At 41.7% G+C, this 20658-nt stretch overlaps 1 protein-coding gene across 1 annotated transcript in view; it reads left to right on the top strand.

Moving 5' to 3' along the window:
- flt4 (fms related receptor tyrosine kinase 4) overlaps nt 1-20658 on the top strand; it is a 53155-nt gene that overhangs the window by 19097 nt on the left and 13400 nt on the right. Inside the window, 12 exon segments of the mRNA XM_061686291.1 lie at nt 257-534; nt 5091-5227; nt 5310-5475; nt 8915-9054; nt 9151-9322; nt 11144-11261; nt 11422-11606; nt 13016-13181; nt 14422-14557; nt 14970-15078; nt 16421-16771; nt 17575-17721. Of these exon segments, the coding sequence (XP_061542275.1) occupies nt 257-534; nt 5091-5227; nt 5310-5475; nt 8915-9054; nt 9151-9322; nt 11144-11261; nt 11422-11606; nt 13016-13181; nt 14422-14557; nt 14970-15078; nt 16421-16771; nt 17575-17721 (2105 nt within the window).

Here is a 20658-nt window from a genome sequence, read left to right as displayed (position 1 = left end):
CTGCAGGTTTAAATGTGCTCGTGTAACTCAGTTTAAGCCATAAAACAAACAGGGATGTGTGGATCGATGCACAGAGGAAATTACGGGCCACACCCGACAGGCATCCACTAACACATGCAAACAAGTTCGACTACTGTAGGTTTAAATCTTCGACCTTTTACAACTGAGACTTCAATGCTGTTGAAATTAACATCATTGCTATTTTACATTCACCTTGAAGTGAACTTGAATATGACCTTTATTGGTCTCTCCTCAGGGGTCAACACATTTTAACTTGGGCCTGGCCTGACGTATCTCTGGTGGGACAGAAGCGAAGTGAGCGTCAGGGCCAGCAGGCCCCTCTCGCCAGGCCCCTGGGGGAGAGGGCAGTCCTGGTCATTGAGTGTCCAGGTCAACGTGGGAGGCCATATTGCAAGAAGTTGATCCTTACCAGAGTGCAGGCGCGGGACACCGGCTACTATCGTTGCTACTACATGGATGTAAAGGCCATCATTGACGGCACCACGGCTGTTAGCACTTATGTCTTTGTCAGGGGTGAGTCGCCATTCTGCAAGCAGTCACGCACACAAGCACACGCAAATATAGACACGCATGCACAGATTCATTTTTTGATAGGGAAAATGGTTCACCATCAACCACTTAGTCCCTTTTTCCACATAATTAGCTTCTACTCACAATTGATGCTACTTTTGGTACCTGTTCAGAAGCAGTTCCAAGTGGGCCAAGCTTATACTATACATGTGACATAAACCCACTGCTTGTCACTGTGTCATTACTTTTGAGTATACACATTATACATAAAGGGCAACAACACTCCAGGAATAACCTAACCTAATAACCTAACCCCAATGTAGAGGTAAAAGCATCTCTCGTTCCGATGGACCCAGGCAATGCAACGAGACTTTTGCATTTTCTAATGCTACTATGGTGCCTTGAGATACGAGTGACTCGACTTAGGCCTGCAAGTTTTTAGAGATAAGAGTCGTCATTCGGCTGGTGTTTTTTGTTTGACTTGCGACTTGACATACTGTACACTGCGCAATGCTCTATGGAAGCAGTGACTTCAACTCAACTCATAAGAGCAGTTGTGCAAAACAATTCTTCAATTGAGTTCAAGTTGTTTTTTGCCACTCCAAATTAAACTAAATGTAAAACAAAGAGAATCACACATTGTCTATTTAAAACAACCACGCAACTTTGCCGTCAGATAGCGTAATGCTAACACACAATGCAAATCGCCATGTATGGGCTAGCGAATAGCATCGATAGTCACAGGGTTGACAAACTAAACATAAAACTAAGAGAATTTCTCACTGTATACTTAGAACAACTACACAACTTTGCCTTGCCCTATTTTAATGCTATAACAATGTAAAACGCCGTAGAAGGGCTAACGAATAGCATCAATAGTTGCGGTGTTATAACCCTTTAAGCAACAGATATTTGAATACAAAAGGTGCAGCAACACGTGTCGACAGACAATATAACAATACTGAAACAAAACGACGAATATTAGTGCAGTTTACTGAGTCACTTACGGCAACTGCGAAACGCTTCTTCATTTGTGTCTACATGACTGTATTCTGCTGTCCACCGGTGGCTAATCACACACACCAGAAGGCATCACAATAAATTAATCATTGATGATGAAATTATTGAAATGCTTTACATTCTATTAAATTGTTAAATTATTAAATGTTATGAGAATATGTTTTATAAAGTCAATATAATAGAGTGTTATTTTTTACATTACACATTTTTTTTTTTTAGGGAGGCTGGAAAGGATTTAATTAATTAAATTCATTAAATGGCATTTCCATTAATTTCAGTGGATGGAAATTATGTGAGAGACAAGTGTTTGAGTTACGAGCATGGTCACGGAACAAATTAAACTTATATCTCAAGGCAACACTGTATTTTGGAAAAACAACCACTACAAATGGAAGACAGCACGGCAATTATGGTGTGGAAAAGCAACATTAGCTGTAGTACATACCTTGGAAATTACAATACTTTCTCGTACTGTCTCATGTGCTTTTTGTTAATTCGCAAACATCACCAGCGAATTAAAATTTGCGATGTCTAGCTGGCACAGCTATGTAGATGACAACAGTAGTTTTATTCTTTTCCATGAACACGTCATGTTTGGCTGGCCACTTGTTACTAGGCAGAGTTCATAGGGCTCAGTCATAATTGACCCATATCCCAACAAAGTAAACCCCTGTCTTTCGTGGTAAACTGAGTGAAAATCCGTGATTAACGATTGCTATAGTATATCTATAGTTTAAGACTAAAATTACCCTTCCACACTCATGAAACACATTTTAGAAACTAGTGCTACGAACTAATTGGTGCTAAATAGAGTTAATTCGCGAGTGCGGCAAAAAAAAAAAAAAAAAAAGAAAAACGCAGTCAGAATTTAATTAATACGACAAGATGATGCCCCGCCATATTTACTTCCTTTGTTTTGACTTACTGCGCATGCACATATGCGCAGATGTACAGTAGCTTCGAAATCTTGTAGTTTATCATGAATCAGAAACAGATTTATTGGCCAAGTATGTTACAAGACACACAAGGAATCACAGATGAACATAGCCGTCTCCCCCAAGAGGATAATTTCCGCGGAATGAGGTGCTAATAGCAATTTGGGGATTTAGATTGCGAGTCCGACCACGCCTAGACACAAATACACAACTATTGGTTTGCAAGTACGGTATGTAGATTTGCATACCAACCCGAATAAGTAGTTTGAATCAGGAAGGGCATCCATGCATAAAATCTATGCCAAAACATATAAGGGAATGAGCCTTAAAATGGGAGAATGCTCATCCAAAATGGTGACCCCAAATAGGAAAAAGATGGGAAAAGAAAATCATATATTATATAAACTGTATAGTTTGAAAAAAAGAGGATGAGTTGAGAAAATACATAATTTCCCCTGCGTTTGAACAATCATTTTGTTTTTACTGCTGCTGCAGTGACTTGTTCCTCCTTAATTTGTTCTCTAGTTGAAGAAATCAAATCTCCTCCTGCCAAAGACTGTCAGCAGATCTTTGGCTGGACCATCTTGCCCTGGTGTTTGGTTTCTCTTTTTTGTTGGGAGTTAAGGGGCAAAAGAAAGAACATCAGCTCTTCTTCCAAAACACTTCTCCCATTTGAATACCATTTCAATAGCAACGCTGCATCCGCGTTATTAGAAGCGCAGTTGTTGATTTTGCATCAAGCAGACCACTGAGATTATCTGGATTAACGATTCGGAAATTAGAGATTCAAAGTGGTTGATAAAGGTTAGCTCAGGCAGTTCCATTCACATTTTGTATTAAGTGGAGAGGTTATTTGGTATTTTATTAATAACGTGGTATAAAGCTTCTGCTTTCTGGAAATTAATCACCCTCAAGACAATTTCATTGGAATCAATGAGAAGACAAAAATGTCAGATATGATAATGAGTGAAAAATGACTTTCACTGAGAACCTTGTCCATCTTGAGTTCACTTTGTCTGGCATAATATTCCAATTCATTCATGCATCTCCAAATTGATCTAACTCCAAACTTGTCAACTGTGGTCAGCGCCATGTGGCTCTGCACTTTGTGGGCACCTTATTAGTTTTGGCTATGCAAGTTTGTATCGATACATTGCTAGCATGAAATTGCATCTGGTATTCAAAGGTCTGCAATCATGCGACACTTGTCCGACCGATTGTGTCGATCAAGGTAACAAGAAAAATAATATTTTCTCGTCTGTAGATAAGATAGATTTGAGTAGTTCATATTAATGCTCCTAATCGCAGTCATTGTTTCACTCTTATTTCACATATCAAACATGATATTGAGCCTATATGGCCCCACTGAGTGTGAATGTGAGTGCGAATGGTTGTTTGTTTCTATGTGCCCTGCGATTGGCTGGCGATCAGGGTGTACCCCGGCTCTTGCCCGAAGATTGCTGGGATAGGCTCCAGCACGCCCGCGACCCTAGTGAGGATAAGCGGTACGGAAGATGAATGAATGAATGAAAACGTCACAAAAGTTATTTCTTAAGACATTTTTTTTTTTATTTGGAAGGCAACTAATTCAGATGTGACGCTTCAGTGAAATGATTTCAATTTTTCAGCGTCGCGTTAATTTGAGCTATCAGAAGTGTGAATGAACATTGACATCTGGCATTTGTCTGATTATCTGATGTAACATCTTGAAGCATATTAGCTTTAACTGTATTGATGTCAGAAGTCAGCTAAAACATTCCCTTGCCGTACTGCTCGTACTGAAAAGATAGATGAAGTGGGTAATGAATGAAAGAAGCCCACTGCCAGGTCCACTCATGTGAAATGTCTGTTTATGCCCCCTGACAAGGTGCCAAAACAGCTTCCACACGTCTAACCAGGGGAGCTGATCAGAAACAGATGAAGCTGCAGCCGTCAATTAAAAGCCGGTGAGAGGCGGAATGAGATGGGGCCGCATGTGGATGCAGTTAACCAGCTAGACGGTGGCCCTTTAACCTATCTGCCCTGGACAACATACACCCACACTCACTCAAATTCTTCACATCCCCTCTTCCACATTCTAGCTTAGTGATTGCCTCTGAAGACTTGTGTATTATTTGCATGTATAACCCTTCATAGGCGCCTTCTTTGACTCTTCAAATTTGTTTCCGGCAATAACAGAAGAGGAACCGTTATGAAAAAATAGTAAATCGTTTTCAGCCGTAATACATTATCTGTGGCTGGCGTACAACGGCTCATGACGCTGGCGGCAGAGCGTTAGAGATAAGCGTGATGGTGTGCACTCATGCTGCGGCAATATGAGCTTTTGCAGCAATAACAGCTGTGGAGTAAATGGGGGACACAGCATTACTGCCATATTAGCTGCGAGTCACGAAAGGAAGAGATTCAAGGTGTTGGAGATTTAATCAAAATATGTGAGGGGGAGACAGTGGGCTTATGCATATCGTAGTAATTTCAATCCTGTGCAGTGTGCCCTTTGGTGTAATTTAGATGCTGCGATATATTTGGCTCACTGTAATGGCTGCCATTATCCCAGCTGCCATGATGGCGACTCATTTATGACTTGCTGTTTTTATCTCTACCCAGATCTCGAACAGCCTTTCCTCAGGAGGGACGAGGCCATTGACAACAACCTGGAGACCATTTTTATCACACGCTACTCCACAGATGTCATAGTGCCGTGTCTGGTCACGGTGCCAGACCTCAATGTCACTCTATATGCGGTTTGTACAAGGATGCAGATTTTGCTACTTTAATCAAAGCCGACAGAGCATTTAATAGCTCGTTATGGTTCTATGATCTCAGTACCCCAACCCACTGGACAAAAAGGGGCTGACATGGGACAACAAGCGAGGCTGGTCCATTCCCAGACACATCATTGACACCGTACCAATGCTGATTGGGTTTTCTTGCGTGGCAGTCCTCGGTGGCAAAGAGTACCACTCGGCTAACTACCTGATCCACACTACAGGTAAATAACCAGCCAGGAGCTGTGTACATGATGGAAGAGACAATGGGATACCAATGAACGGGGGTGACTTGGAAGGGGAGCATGTGAATTAAGCACTGGCTGCGCCAATTCAAGATAACTGGTGATTACTTGGAGAATAGTGTGGGATTATGGAATGTTGTTTTCATCAAGGGAAGTACCTGCAGAATTTGAATAATGTACTAAAGATTAACTGTTGGGGACAAAGCAAAGCTAGGGTCATTCAGCTCAAATGCTGGTACAAATGCAAAATTGATGTTGACCGTTCTCTGTATATAAAGTACCATACAGTAAATAGTCACCATCTAATGGACACTGTGCCACAATTAGTCGCTGGGTGCATTGTCCACTTAAGACAAATGTCTCCGTCAAACAGACACCTCCGTTTTCCTATCAGGAAAAAATATATAATTACCTTGGGACATTAACCAGCTCACTGCAGAGCCTATTGGGACTCTTGTCACTCATCAAGATAGGAGCAGAGAAGCACGTGCACAGTCGGTCAGATGAATTAAAGTGGGGAGTCTTGCTGCATCTTGTAAATGAGAACCCAACATGAGACGTCATACGTCAAGTTGAGCTAAGAAACAAAACTAAAAGTGAAGTTTCCTGTCTAATATGTAATAATCATCACAGAACTTAAACTGTACAAAGTCCTAGTGACATGAAATCAATCCCTTTGACTTGTAACCCTGACGAAATTAGATTGGGCTTTGTCAATACCACACAATAAAATATAACTTGGGAGAAATAAAATGGATACAACAGAAAATGTGCCACTGCCTGGTGAAAGTCACCGAAAGCTTGTTATAGGAATATGGGGACAATGGGCTGTGTTGGCAAGGGTGATTATTGTGTTGTTGGAATACAAATTTTGTTTTTAATGTAGCTGTTGTTCAGAGCAGGATTTCACACACTTTTTTTTCAGCTTAATACCGCAAGTAGAAACTTAAATCATCAACAAACAAACAAAAAAATAAATAAATACGGCTGTAGGGGTGTATATTAATAAATCAGAATATTGTATAAACGTTCTTTAGAAGTTAAACTCAAAATGTGCGTCATGAATTATATAGATTTATTAAACGTGGAAACATATTTTTGGGAACCATTTTTATTTTCACTTGATATGACATTGACGTTGAATTGCGGCACGGTGGCTGACTGGTTAGAGTGTCAGCCTCACAGTTCTGAGGACCCGGGTCCAAACCCCGCCTGTGTGGAATTTGCATGCTCTCCCCTTGCCTGCGTGGGTTTTCTCCAGGCACTCCGGTTTCCTCCCACATCCCAAAAACATGCCTTAATTGGAGACTCTAAATTGCCCGTAGGCATGACTGTGAGTGCGAATGGTTGTTTGTTTCTATGTGCCCTGTGATTGGCTGGCAACCAGATCAGGGTGTACCCCGCCTTCTGCCCGATGACAGCTGGGATAGGCTCCAGCACGCCCGCGACCCTCGTGAGGAGAAGCGGCTCAGAAAATGGATGGATGGATGACATTGAATTGAACTACTATTACTACCACTACAATATTCTGATTTATTGACATGAACCTGTAATAAAGCATGAAAAGAGACATTCATTTCATACAACATGTCTCATCAAGTATCTTGTATTGTAGTTGCTTCGTGATAAAAGAAGAGAAGCCGCCCAATACAAATTGATCAGCAACATGTTTTGGGTTCCAATCCTAAATTTGGGAAATGCTTGTTTAGACTAATGTAGCCATTATTATTTATGATGACAACTTGTGTAAGACTACAGTATTGTGTAAAGTGGGACCACCTCAAAATAAATTGTCTAATGCTTAACAATATAGCACTTATTATAAGTCACATATCAATGGAACCATTTTAATTTTTTATGCTATCAAGCTACAAAAACACAACGGATCCAATTCTACTACTGTTCACCAAATATGAGAACAGTTGTTGAATAATTAAAACGCTATCATTGTGCATACCAATTAGTACTTATTGCTGCCAATTCCATTTATTTTATGTAATTTCCCCAAAAGCGACTCCCCTCTTTTATGCCACTGCGTGTGCCATTATGTGCACAGAATCAAAAGGAGAAGAACAAAGGGAAAAAAGTCACAATTATGTTCTAGACTGATCTTATTGAGGGGGCCTGGGCAGGGCTAGGAGTTTTGTCAGAGGGGCACATTCAACCCACTTCTAGCTAACGTTACCACAACACAAAACCAAGCAAGCCCATAACTGTAGCGACTGTAACTATAATACATTTTAAACTTTATCTAGACTGGGTTGCTGAAATGTTGGCTGTTCGTCTCCATTGCTTTTTGTCTATAGTTCAAAATGAAGAGAAAAATGACAACATCCATTTTTTGCACCATAAAGACTAATAAAAGCACGATGCAGACATTGTGATGATGAGGAAGCTGAAGGGAAGCAAGGTGAGAGCGTCACAGACAGACTTGGGAGACAATGGATTTCAGAGAGAGGACACAGAGCAGGAAAGAGACAGACGAAGATGCTGACAGTGAGGAGGCTGAGTGTGAGACACAAGCAGAAAGTGAGACTTCCACAAGCACTGGACCATCAGGCTTGTTTTGTTGGGGGAAAAAAAAAAAAAAGAAATGCTTTTTTTTTTTTTTTTTTTTCCCCCCCCTGTGGCCATGCTATTTTACTGGCGTGTTTACACTATTTTGAAGGCTAGACTTTACTGGTTGCAGGATGTATCACAGCGATGTTGCCCAAATGTTGCCGAGCATTGTTCCCTATAGTCAATAATAAAAACTTGAATTGTGAAATACGCCTTGACGTCTGTTTGGAACCCTTTCTACAAAATATGGCAAATTCGGCTATAATGTTGAGCCACGTGCATTATTTCCACCTTTTGCATTGGCGCTATATCACAATATTAATAATTACATTCTCTTTATAATCTTAGTTTGGAGGGGCGTCACAGGGATGCGAGATTTGTCTTTTTCTCACTGTGAAGGAACTTTGCGAGGCCTGTGCGAAATTGTTCACCTTTCACTTCCGAGGGTGAACTGAAAATCCTAGCCACTACTGCTGGCCAAAAGCAACAGCCACGAATCAGGAAAGAGAACACGGAGCGAGTCTTAGCCGTAACATTTATAGCCTGCTAAAACAACCACACAACCTGCAAAAACAGCAGTGCTATACGTTTACGCCAAATGGTATTACTAAGGACCATAATGGCCACTGTCCAAGCATTTCTTCCTGTTTCTCTTTTATCTTCAATTGAGACTCCACAACATTCTCATAATGTCAATACTTTGACACATCAATGGAAACACTGTGAGCTTGTGTATAGTAGGATGGTTCCTGTAGTCCAAAGAGAGCCATTTCCTTTGGTCGCGTGAGGAAGGAAAAAGTGCTGACGATGTCACTGTGACCTCCCTCCTTATATCCCTCCCTGTGTCTTTCCCGGGCAGGAAGTCGGGTTTACGATGTCAAGCTGTTTCCTGAGGAGCCTGTGGAGATGATAGCGGGGGAGGCCCTCACCCTAAACTGCACAGTGCAGATGGAGTTTGACGCTGGGGTGACCATCGAGTGGTCCTATCCAGGAAAACAGGTTAGCAGAAGTTGCCAGAAATGCGGTTGTCCCGTATCGGATCACCAAATTTCCAGGATGTTTAACAAAACTCACCGTCTTGTTTCCTCTTATCAGACCAATAACTCGGCAGACACTAAATACCATCGAGAGGCACTGTCTCACGCCACAGAAGCAGTCAACATCCTGACCTTCCAGAGCGCCTCTGCTACAGATACTGGCCCATACACCTGCAACGTCACAAGCGTGGACTCCACGCAGACCAAAACAATGCAGGTCATAGTTCACGGTATGTACTCACTCATGACACCTGCAGTGGCGTTTTTAAATGTAAAATAGAAAATGTTGGATCACCAAACTGAAATATTTGCTGCTTTTTTTGCATAACAATTTCTCTTCTAACAGTCATATTATCACAGAGACAATACAAATGCTTTTCTCATTATATACTGACATCCTATTTTACCTATATAACTACATAGCTAATCGTGTAGAACTAATTATCACTTAATCAGAGTGGCAGGTGCTTGTATCTCAGCTCAGGGCCTCCATGGGGCATTTACTCCGGGTACTGTGGCTTCCTCCATTCCAAAATCATGCACGTTAGGTTAAATGAAGATTCTAAATTGTCCAAAAGTTTGTCAATGTGACGATAAATGGTAGTTTGTCTATATGTGCCCTGCGATGGACTGGCAACCAGTGCAGGGTGTACCATGCCTCTTCCTCAAATTCAGCTGGCATGGGTTCCAGCTCACCCGCGACTATAATGAAGACAAGCAGTATAGAGGCTGGATGGGAATGGTGAAGTACCTTTACATAGAATATTATTGCAATAGCTGTTGTCACACCCGATTATTCATGCCTTGAAGCATTTGAGGAAAAATGGCTTATTCTGCTCAGTATGATGGTGGCATCTGAAAAGAGGAGTTCTGACCATTCTCTGAACGTTTACAATGTTCTCTTCAAAAACTGTGAAATGTTTGGATTATACAAAACTGTAAATTGCCCAAAGATGTGAATGTGAGTGTCAATAATTTTTGAATGTTTTGACACCTCTTGATAAGTGCGCTGAATGCTAAGATATTAAGGTTCCCTCAGAAAAGAACTTCTAGGGTTTCAGTGGTCAGGACCGTCAAAGGTACTGCTTCTTTTACCAAACTTTTACAGTTTGAAAACATACCTTCGTACTTTTTTAGTGCTAGAGAGTGTAACAACAGGTGTAAAAAATAAATAAATAAATAAATAAGTTACAAACCATAGAGCTGTAACAAAGATGTAAAACATTTGCATGTAGATTGTGATGTGAGTGACCATAATTGACTCATAATGTCCCTATTAATTCACACACAGTGCATACTTCTCTTACTCTTTTGTATCTTAGAATGAAAATAATGCTGTAGTCATTTTTTTAAATGAGGCTTTTGTTTGCAGGTGAATACAGCTGTAACAACAGTATCATAGATTTAGAAAGATCCTATTGAAACAACTCAAAGAAAACAGAAACACTGTCAAAGACTATTTAACAAATGTTGGGGTAATCTGGTCCAGATGGCTGGATCGGGAACTGACAGCTGCAAAGAGGCTAACTTTCTCTACTATTTGTTGTTGTCTTTGTTGTAATTTAGTGTTATTATTTAGTCTGGTCAGCACAGGCCTAGTGGTTAGCACGTGTGCCTCACAGTTCTAAGGCTTGGGTTCCGAATGTCAGCTCCAGTCTTAATGTGTGGCGTTTGCACGTCTCCCGAGGTTTGTGTGGGTTTTCCCTGGGTACTCCAGCTTCTGGCCACATTCCAAAAACATTCACAGATTCTAAATTACCTCTCGCCCAAAGTCAGCTGGGAAAGGGTCCAGCTCACCCATGGCCCTAATGAGAAAAAGCGCTATAAAAAAAAAATGGATTGATGGATACTTAAGTCTTTAACATAAAAATAGTTTTGGAAGAAAATGAGTCATACTTAAAAGTCAATTCAACCGCAGATGTTTTCAACTGCCAGTCATTATTTAAATATGTGCTCCCCTTTTGTTATTTCACCAGTTACTGCCAACAAAGGGTTATCTTCGCTGCTCTTTATACCACTTGCCAAGTAGAATATCTTGTCTTCTATCCCAGAAAAGCCATTTATAACCCTGGACTACAGAAGTGGACCCATGGTGGAGGTAACATCCGGCCAGAAGTCATTCAAATTGCATGTTAATGTATCTGCCTTCCCCACGCCTGAAACACGATGGTAAGTTGAGGCTCCCCAATGTGTCCATTAAGTCTAACAGCAGTTTCTAAAAGCATAATTAGGCCTCCCCACCTTGAGAATTACCCACTTAATTAGGGGGAGTGCACCTCAACAGGAGGCACTGGAGCAGCTGTACTCTGTGTTGTGTTGTGCGTAAAAGGTACAGAGATGGAAAACTGATTAACGAGGGACCCGAGTTCAAGATGAAGCGCATGAGGATTCACCTTAACCATGCCTTGGAGATCAGGGATGTTGGTCCCGGAGATGCTGGCCTCTACATGGTGGTGCTGAAGAACAGTGCAGCTGCCCTGGAGAGGAGACTCAACATCACACTTGTGGTTAATGGTAACCGCTCCCCACGTGTGGTTGTGTGTAAAAGCAGAGATTGTGTGTTACATAGATTTGTGGGGAAAATAGTTCAAATCTAAAATATTTGCCCAAATGAGAGGTGACTAGAGAATAAGACTGCATATACAGTAAATACCCTTCTAGGTAGATAAATGAGTTGCACTTTTTTTTCTCCCCACTTTTGTTCAGCAAATCTGCCACTCAGAGTTATTATCATAGAGAGTTATAATCACAACGGGCTTTTTTAAACCGCAGCAACTTTCCTAATTACCCTGGCATTTTGAGTCACCCCCATGTGTTTACACCAAGAACTACCCAGGTTCCCTGACCGTCTTGTGTCCTCCTCGCCCCTCTGTGATTTCTGGAAGTTCTCAGAAGTCTTGAGGGTGTGGGCTGTGCTGACAAACCCTGAATGGTTGAACATGTCGTGGCATTTTGTCTTCACATTTAACAGGTGCCATGTACGCCAGTGTGCAGCCGTTACAAGGAGTTATTTTGAGAAAGTAGGGAAAGAGGGTGGCTAGAATATCCCAGCATATTGTAGCACAAATGATGACGCTGACTTGTCAATCGCCTTTTATGATGTCATTGTGCATGTTTAGCCATATAAAAAATGTATGAAAATGTTAATATTGATACAATATATATATTCTATAGTATATCTACAGTTTGTGTTTGACCTTTAGTTTTTTCCTATCGCCACTTATTGGATTGAAGGGGTAGTGCAGTTTCTTTTACCACTCCTACGTGTAATCTGACAACAAGCTAGATTTCTAAAACGCTAACAAGTTTCATTCATTGCAGGCACTTTTGAAAAAAAGAACCAAAAATGAGTCTTACCTATGAAAGTTTAGTCGCAGTTCAGATTTCTCCTTTTGTGATTGTATGACATGTGTGTGCAATCATACGCAGCACAATGTGCAGGCATCCTTGTTATTTTTTGTTTTCGAGTTTCGAGTTTTCGTGACATCCGTCCACAAACATGGAATGCACCGACTCTTTGCCCCCACTAGCTTAGCTACATGGAAAGTGCCGACATTTTGCCCTTACTAGTTTAGCATTGCCGTAGGCACGCGGCGCAAAGGGGATGTGGTATCTACGAAGTCTATGTGCTTCCCTTTTTTTGGCATTCTGCTTTTTATGCAGCGTCATCGCCGACTTTAGGTTTTAAAAGTAACAAGCTCATTTTTCAAAAGTAAGGAGGAGAAAGTACAGACACTTGTGTTTAAAAAGTAAGGAGTAAAAGTAGAAAGTCGGCAGAAAAATACTCAAGGACAGATACCTGAAAAATCTACTTAAGTACAAAACAAACGTTCTTTGCTACTTCCCACCTCTGTAGTCACATACACTAAGAACAGGCTACTGTAAATATTGCTGTTTTATGACCCGGTTCTCCTCTACCGCAGTTGCCCCGCAGATAAATGAGAAAGAAGTGGCAGAGCCGTCCAGTCCTTACCCCAGCGGCAGTGGCCAGACGCTAACGTGCACCGCCTATGGTCTCCCAACTCCCACCATCACCTGGCAGTGGAGGAAGTGGGGCCCGTGTGTCCTCAACAATACCCGCAGCAGAGTGTAAGAGAAAACATTACCCTCAGTGGACAGTTTCGATCGGACCCACAAAAAAATAAATAGAGCGGGATGAAGTGCATAGAGTGTGAGGGTGAGTGAAAAGGAGAGGATGAAGGTGGGTGCACAACAAGAGGAGGAGGAGGAGAAGGTAAAGACAAAAGCTAGAGTAAGTCTCTTGGATCCTTCCCTGCGCCATTACATTATCCAGCAGCCTTCATGCTTTCTAATAGCACCACCACACATATGCTAATGTGCTGGAAATGCAACCACCCGACGATGTGTGAACTCATATTTGGCTGCTACAGTATAAATCACACAGAGCCCAACTGTTCACTCATACACACACGTTTATTAGCAGGCATATATTTCCTCGCCTTGAGCCCCCCCCCCCATTCTCCAGCTGCACTCAATCCCTTGGCATGCTCAAATAACTTCTTTCCACAACCATGAATAGCAAATTGTTGGGCTCTTTCATATTCCTTTAACCTTAGGTGTTACGATTGCTATATTTCTTTAATATTAACCTTTGGTCACTATCTTCCAGCAAGGCTTAATTTTCGCTTCATACAGGCTTCAGGCCATCCCACATACCTTCACCTTTTGCGTGGGCATACCAAGTGTGTTGTTATAGTCGTTAAGTGTGTTAATCTCATTTCATGAAGTGATTTTTGCTGAAGTGATTTTTGTTGACCTTCTCTTGAGCTAAACAATTTCACTTTCTTTTTCTACGGTAATGGTCAAACAAGATGATACATATCTTTCTTTGGTTGTATTACCCGCCCCTTTTATTCATACCACCAACTGAATTGATTTATAAACAAAAGCTTGCATTGGAAACAGGTATTCATCATGTTTTGTAAAATATTTTGGAATGTGGCAGAGCTTTTGTCAAGATACGGCAGTCAAACTGTCTTACTTTTGTGGGAGTTCACGCTAAACCCAACAAAGACATGCTAACTTTCTTAGCATCAGCTAAACAATCATGTTAGTTAGTATGTTTGTGTGTGTGTATGCATGTGTGTGTTAACTGTATATACAGATATATATATTCAGTATATACAGTATATATATTCAGATATGAGGAAAACAGTCATGTGTGTGTGTGGGGGGGGGGGGGGGGGGGGGGGGGGGGGGTTCTCATATCACATCAGGACGTGATATGTGGGTTCACATTCACCCCCACTGTCCACTCTATGCTCTGAATGTCAATGAGGGGAGATGTCATCAATGTGTTTCTCTCCAGGCTCCGACCAGACAGGAAGGGCCGCAGTGACATGATCCCAGATTGTCAGGACTGGCAGGACATTTGCTTGGAAGGGGCTGTGAATGAATTGGAGCCTATTGAAACATCTGTTGAAGTCGTGGATGGACGACAAAAGGTTAAAAAAGTGTGACGTAACACTTTTTACAGTGCAAAATGTGATAAATATAAAATCGTTTTTGTGGAAGCGTCCCGAATTTCTGAGCTCCATAACAAAATTTGTCAATCAAGACCCATTTCCACAGTAGAAATATTTAGAACAGTCTTCCTCTGCAGGCTTCCTGCAAGGGTTACATGTAAACACATGCATGTTCATGTCCTCTGCACAGAAGAGGAAACCACAGCAGAATTTTTTTTTTGACATATTAGTGTATGAACACACACACACACACTAACAGTCATGCTGTGCTCAGTCACGTCTGAGGGAAGTTTGCTTTGTGCTAACTTGTCAACACAATTAACCAGGTGTCTACTCACATAAGCACGTGACAGCCAACTTCATCGTTCCTCCAACCTCTCTCACATCACAGACAGTGAGCCGGCTGCAGATTCGCAATGCCAGTGTGTCTCTCCTGTACAAGTGCTCTGCAGAGAATAAAATTGGCAAAGATGAGCGGCTCATTTACTTCTATGTAACCAGTAAGTAGGCTACTGTATGTTGGTCTCACTTTTCCTGCCATAAAATTCCCCTCCAGTGCCCCTCCCCTCCATCAAAGCAGACAGATGCTGTCTGCTTTGATGTTATTTGTACTTGTCTGAATTGTCACTATTTCTGATTTTTGCACCTTATGACACTCGAAGGGAACATCACATTTGTTTGTGCTCACAGCTTTGGAAGGCACCGTTTAAAAAAATGGACAGAAATGTCATTTTCAGCCAAAGAACTCTGATGTATTATTGAGTAGGACACTGTTGCAAAAAAGTGTCTTTCCTGTAATTGGGAAAGCCTCATTATTAAAAAATAAATAAATAAAAACAGTATCCACCGATAGGCCACGACATGCCCACCTGCACAATCAAAGGAGATCCATCAGAAATTCTGCATTTACGTATATCATATGCTCAGTTTTGATTGACCCCATTACATGTATTACTGTGGCTGTAGTGTTCAGGAGTGTAAACTGTGCTTTACTGCACTAATAATAACGCTGATATAGTTAAAGGGGGAAAGCAAAATGTTAGAAACCCCACAAGCTTTTTCTATGGCTTTTAATGATGCCGCAGCAGAAGGGTACCAGTCATGGCAAAGGTTCAAAAAGTCAACATTTGTTTTATCGGACCATAACACATTTTCCCCCATGGGTTTATTATTGATTATGCTTTGGGGATGTTTTTCTTCATTTGGAACAAGACCTTTGGTAAGGTGGAAGAAATAATGAACAGTTCAAAATAACAGTCACTGCCAGCACAAAACCTCCATGCTTTTGCTGGAAAGTGGGAAAAATATGTCAGGAAAAGCCTACTAGAACATCTGAAATGTATTGGGGGTTAATGAGCGGCACTTCAAATGGTGGCCGACGTTTGCTGACTCCCATTTAACATTATTCTGAAAATGATTGGTTAATTCTGAGTAAAGCCACATCCCAGTAATAAGAGAGTGTGCACAGTTGTGCAATCACATTATGTCAATTGTTTATTTTCACTTAACCTCTCAAACAGATTTTAGAGTTATAGGTACATAATTTTTTGACTGGGGTGTGTAGATCTTTTATATCTACTCTTGATTCTCAGCATTAGCATGTAGTATGTGTGTGACAGTAAAGCTCATTTTGTCATTTAAGCATGAGTCACTTGTCAAACATTGCTAAGACACATTTTAAAAGTCGTAAAATTTGTGCTAGGGTAATTTGAAAAGTTAGCATCAATGCATAGACCCAGTTATTTGTATACAAACAATTTTCAAAAAATATCTACTTTAAAGTGTTTTGTGTGTGTGTGTGTGTGTGTGCGTGCGTGCATGTGTGTACGTGTATGTTCAAAGCCATCCCTGAGGGTTTCAGCGTACATGTGCATCCATCAGAGAATCCCCTGGAGCAAGAGAAGGTGTCTTTGTGCTGCAGTGCCGACAATTATACCTACGAGCAGCTGCAATGGTACCGCCTGGACCCTCGTGCCCTGCAGGGCAAGCCCCAAGACTTGGATTGCAGAAGTGTGCACCTCTACGCCATTGGCCTTGATGGACAGCTCGTCTTCCAGGAACTGTCCAACAGCTGGGTCCTGGATTTCACCCTACCCGCCATACAGCTGCAGGACGAGGGTCACTATGTGTGTGAAGCTCAGAGTAGACGGAGCGGCGAGAAACATTGTCTGTTCAGATATATGTCTGTCAAAGGTGAGGGGAAAAAAGGATGGAGGCGCCAGACTCAACCCTCTCTGTGTGCCATATATCCAAATAGATACAGCCCGAGAATTAATAAATGCACCCTGAGAAAACACAACACTCAGTGGACGTGGCTTCCAAATGCACACTGATGTATCGAGCAGCCCACGCAAGTCTCGCATAATGAAGAAAGTAGAGCTGGAGGCCGTAGAGCTGAACAAAACAATATGTGCCTCTTTCGCATATTGTAAACTTGCTCGGGTGCGTGCAGGATGTGCACTGTAATGGGATTTTCTTCACCTCTGCCCTCTCTGCCGTCCAGTGTGAAGACTGAGTTCATTGAACCCCCTGTAAATAATTGATGTGTTCCCAAAAGGCGTTGGTAATTGGGTATACAGTGGGTAAGGGAAGTATTCAGACCCCCATACATTTTTGAGAAGTAGCATTATCAGGAGAAAAGCAGAAACATATTACCATTTTCACTTTTGACTGCACGTGGTGGAATAAGGACCCACAACAAACAGAAAATCTCAAACACAGGCGAAAAAACACTATCAATGGCACAAACTTGACAACTATTCCAAGATTCCACGACATGGTGCGAAAGTAGTACCTTAATTGCGTCTGCTTGAGCACAAAAACAGCAAATAATGGAGGATGTGTTCCTCCCAAAAATCAGTAAATATGGGGGCTTCACTGGATATATTATGCACAATTTATCCTGTTTTTACATGAGTCATACTGTATTACAAACATGGCATCACACAAATCCTTTTTTATTTCATTTTTTTATATACCTGTGTGTTTTTCCATAGGCCTGGAGGCACCTCGTTACCAGCGCGGTCTCACCAACCAGACGGTGAACGTGACGGAATCGCTGCACATGGAGTGCGACGTAGAGGGGAGACCTATGCCCCACCTCACGTGGTTTAAAGACAACCAGCCACTCCACCAAATGTCAGGTGCATGAACACGTCTGCATAGTCCACCAAGCATGGGCTTCGTTTTGTTCATGCAACTTTTGTCAGCATTCATTTTTGTTTTGGAAAACCACCAATAGTAGTGCAACTACAAAAAGCAGTCAAACCTTTCCAGAAAAATATGCCTCACAATTCAGTCAACAGTCATCATGCATCGCATCAGCAAATCTTGTAAGTCTTCAGCTTAAAATAAATCAAATGCAGGGGCAATTATGTAATAAATGTGCCAGTAATTATCAGTCTCACACAGAATAAATTAGGGACAAGAAGTGTAACTGCCATGCGCTCTAGCCACAAACTTTGTCCATAAACAAATGCAATGCAGCTCAGATTCTAGTTAGTGGACCTCATGGCCCGTGCTATACTTTTAGCACAGTGTCAAACTTGTAACCTTAATAGCAATTGTATCCCAGGCATGCTAACATCAATGCAAACCGTACAAACGTACTGTAACTTCCATCGGCATTTAAACAGCCTCTCCCGGGCTCTTCGAGTAAAGCTTAAGTAAAATAACAAATGGATGTTGTTTTTAGCATAATACATTTTTTGAAACTTTTACTGTTGAGCTTATCTGCATTCTCTATTTCCTAAAAAAAAAAAGACAAACTATGGAAGTAGTACTTTCCGGGAAAAAAACAACATTTAAGCTTTTGATGATTCATTTTAAATGTCATTCAAACATTCCTGTTTACACAAGAGATAAGCAGAGTTTATACATTTTGTTCCCTTACAACACTTAATGTGAAATGAAGCATGACCCTAAACCTAAGTTCCAAACCAAACCGAGATTTTTGGTGTACCATTTAACCCGTACCAATTATACATTCGCCGCTCTCGAGTTAAACATTTTTCAATTTGAAGTGTGGCACACACCCACCTTGCGCATCACCACGCAATGTGACTGCGCTTTGTCGTCGTGCCATTCAAATGTGAATAAAAAATCCCTTTACAGTTGTTATACCGGAATTTATTTTCACCATTTGTGTCATTATGAGCCCTGTTTTCATGAATGCCGTAAATCCAGCGCGGCGAGCGCCAGCGCTGTACGCCAGGTGCGGGTTATATCGGTGTTGGTAAAGACCACCACAGCCCGGTGGATCCGATAGTGGGCGAGTTGCGCCACTGTGGGTGTGTTTACAGCTGACTTCATTCACCGCCAATTAAAGTGGCTCCTCTCATTCCCTTTAAATGTGGCTCGACAGAGACATCACTGCGGAAGAGGGCATAATCGCAGCGATCTGTTCGTGAGGGGAGCATTGTCACTGCTCTTGGCCAGGTGGGCAACAGACATCATGAGAGGGTATAGAGGATGAGCTGGTGATAACTGCTGGCAACTTAAATACTGTATGTCTGCAGACCTCGTTATCTGTCCGCCTGTACCCTGATCAAATTCACCAACATTGCATTAGACCAGCAGTCTAACCAGTTAGACATGGTCTAAGTTTAAGTTTAAACCGGCTTTCTGCCACCAAATTGTTACTCTGCCGGGCCATCTCCAAGAACACACCCTCACTGCGCCAGATCGGACAGCTTGGCACAAACCGGTCTGCCAAATTGGTAAATATGCGCACTGACTAGCCCTGCCACGATAACAAATTATTTAGGACGCTATATCTTCCCAAAAACTATCACGATAAATAATAATATTATTGCTGTTTTTTATGCTACTGAAATCATGAAAAATAAGGCGCACCCTTGAGCTGCAGGACTTTGTGGTTGGTCCGCTAAAGACAAGCCCTTCACTTGTCAATCAAGTAGTCAGCTACTGGTTGAGTAACGTGTGCCGCTGAGGTTATGCTTAAGAAACAGTTAACTTCCCTAGGTGTGTCTGTTAATTGGGAACTAACACTTACAACAACTCGGAGTTAGGCACTGACGTCTTAAAGCATGTGGTCGCTGTGGAGCTCGCTAGCTCATTATCTTCCGGACTAGAGAATATAATAAACAGTTAACTTTCCCTTAAGTGGTTCTGTTGTGTGGTACGAGCTGAACATGGAGCAAGGCTGTGGAGTATCGGACAGAGCTAACACTGGTCCACCGGCATTCCACGAGCCCTCTATCGGGTAATGACAGCACTGTGAGCCACGTGTTGGCTCACCACAACAATAACAAGTTATCGAGTCTGAAAATACTATCATGTCCATTTTATTTATTGAATGATAAGTCGATATAGTAATTATCATGACAGGCCTATCGATGAGCCTTGCACTTGCTCAAAATGTGGATACGCCGACATTTGTGCCATCTACAAAAATAGAGCCCTATGGCTTGGAACTGTCCACCCCAGAATCATAATGGCATCTTTTTGACATTCTTTGTGACCTTCCAACAGATGGACGAACAGAAGGACACAACAGTTCAGCCTTGGCTTGACAGACTTTCTAGTTATATACTGCTATTGGTAAACCACAAATCTAATGGAACAGTACAATATGCAATGCATATTTTTACACAGCAGCTCAACACCCACCTAGCAAGCTGCACACACTCTTATCTACCCACATTGTCCGAGTTTGCATATTCAAGTGAGACCTAGAAGAGATTTGTTAATTTTTACTCACGGGTAAACAATTGACAGATTTTTCTTTTGCAATCCAGTCTACCCACCACCCTCTCACGCATTTATACAGCTCGATTATTGTTTCAAACAAACAATATTTGCACATATGTTTATTCATTCATTCATTCATCTTCCGTACCACTTATCCTCACTAGGGTTACGGGCGTGCTGGAACCTATCCCAGCTATCTTCGGGTGAGAGCCAGGATACACTCTGAACTGGATGCCAGCCAATCGCAGGGCACATATAAACAAACAACCATTCACACTCAGATTCACACCTATGGGCAATTTAGAGTCTTCAATTAACCTATCATGCATGTTTTTGAGATGGAGGAAACCGGAGTACCCGGAGAAAAC

Source organism: Phycodurus eques, chromosome 9 (assembly GCF_024500275.1).
Source record: "Phycodurus eques isolate BA_2022a chromosome 9, UOR_Pequ_1.1, whole genome shotgun sequence".
Taxonomy (NCBI): Eukaryota; Metazoa; Chordata; class Actinopteri; order Syngnathiformes; family Syngnathidae; genus Phycodurus; species Phycodurus eques.
This window is presented reverse-complemented; position numbering and strand designations above follow the sequence as displayed.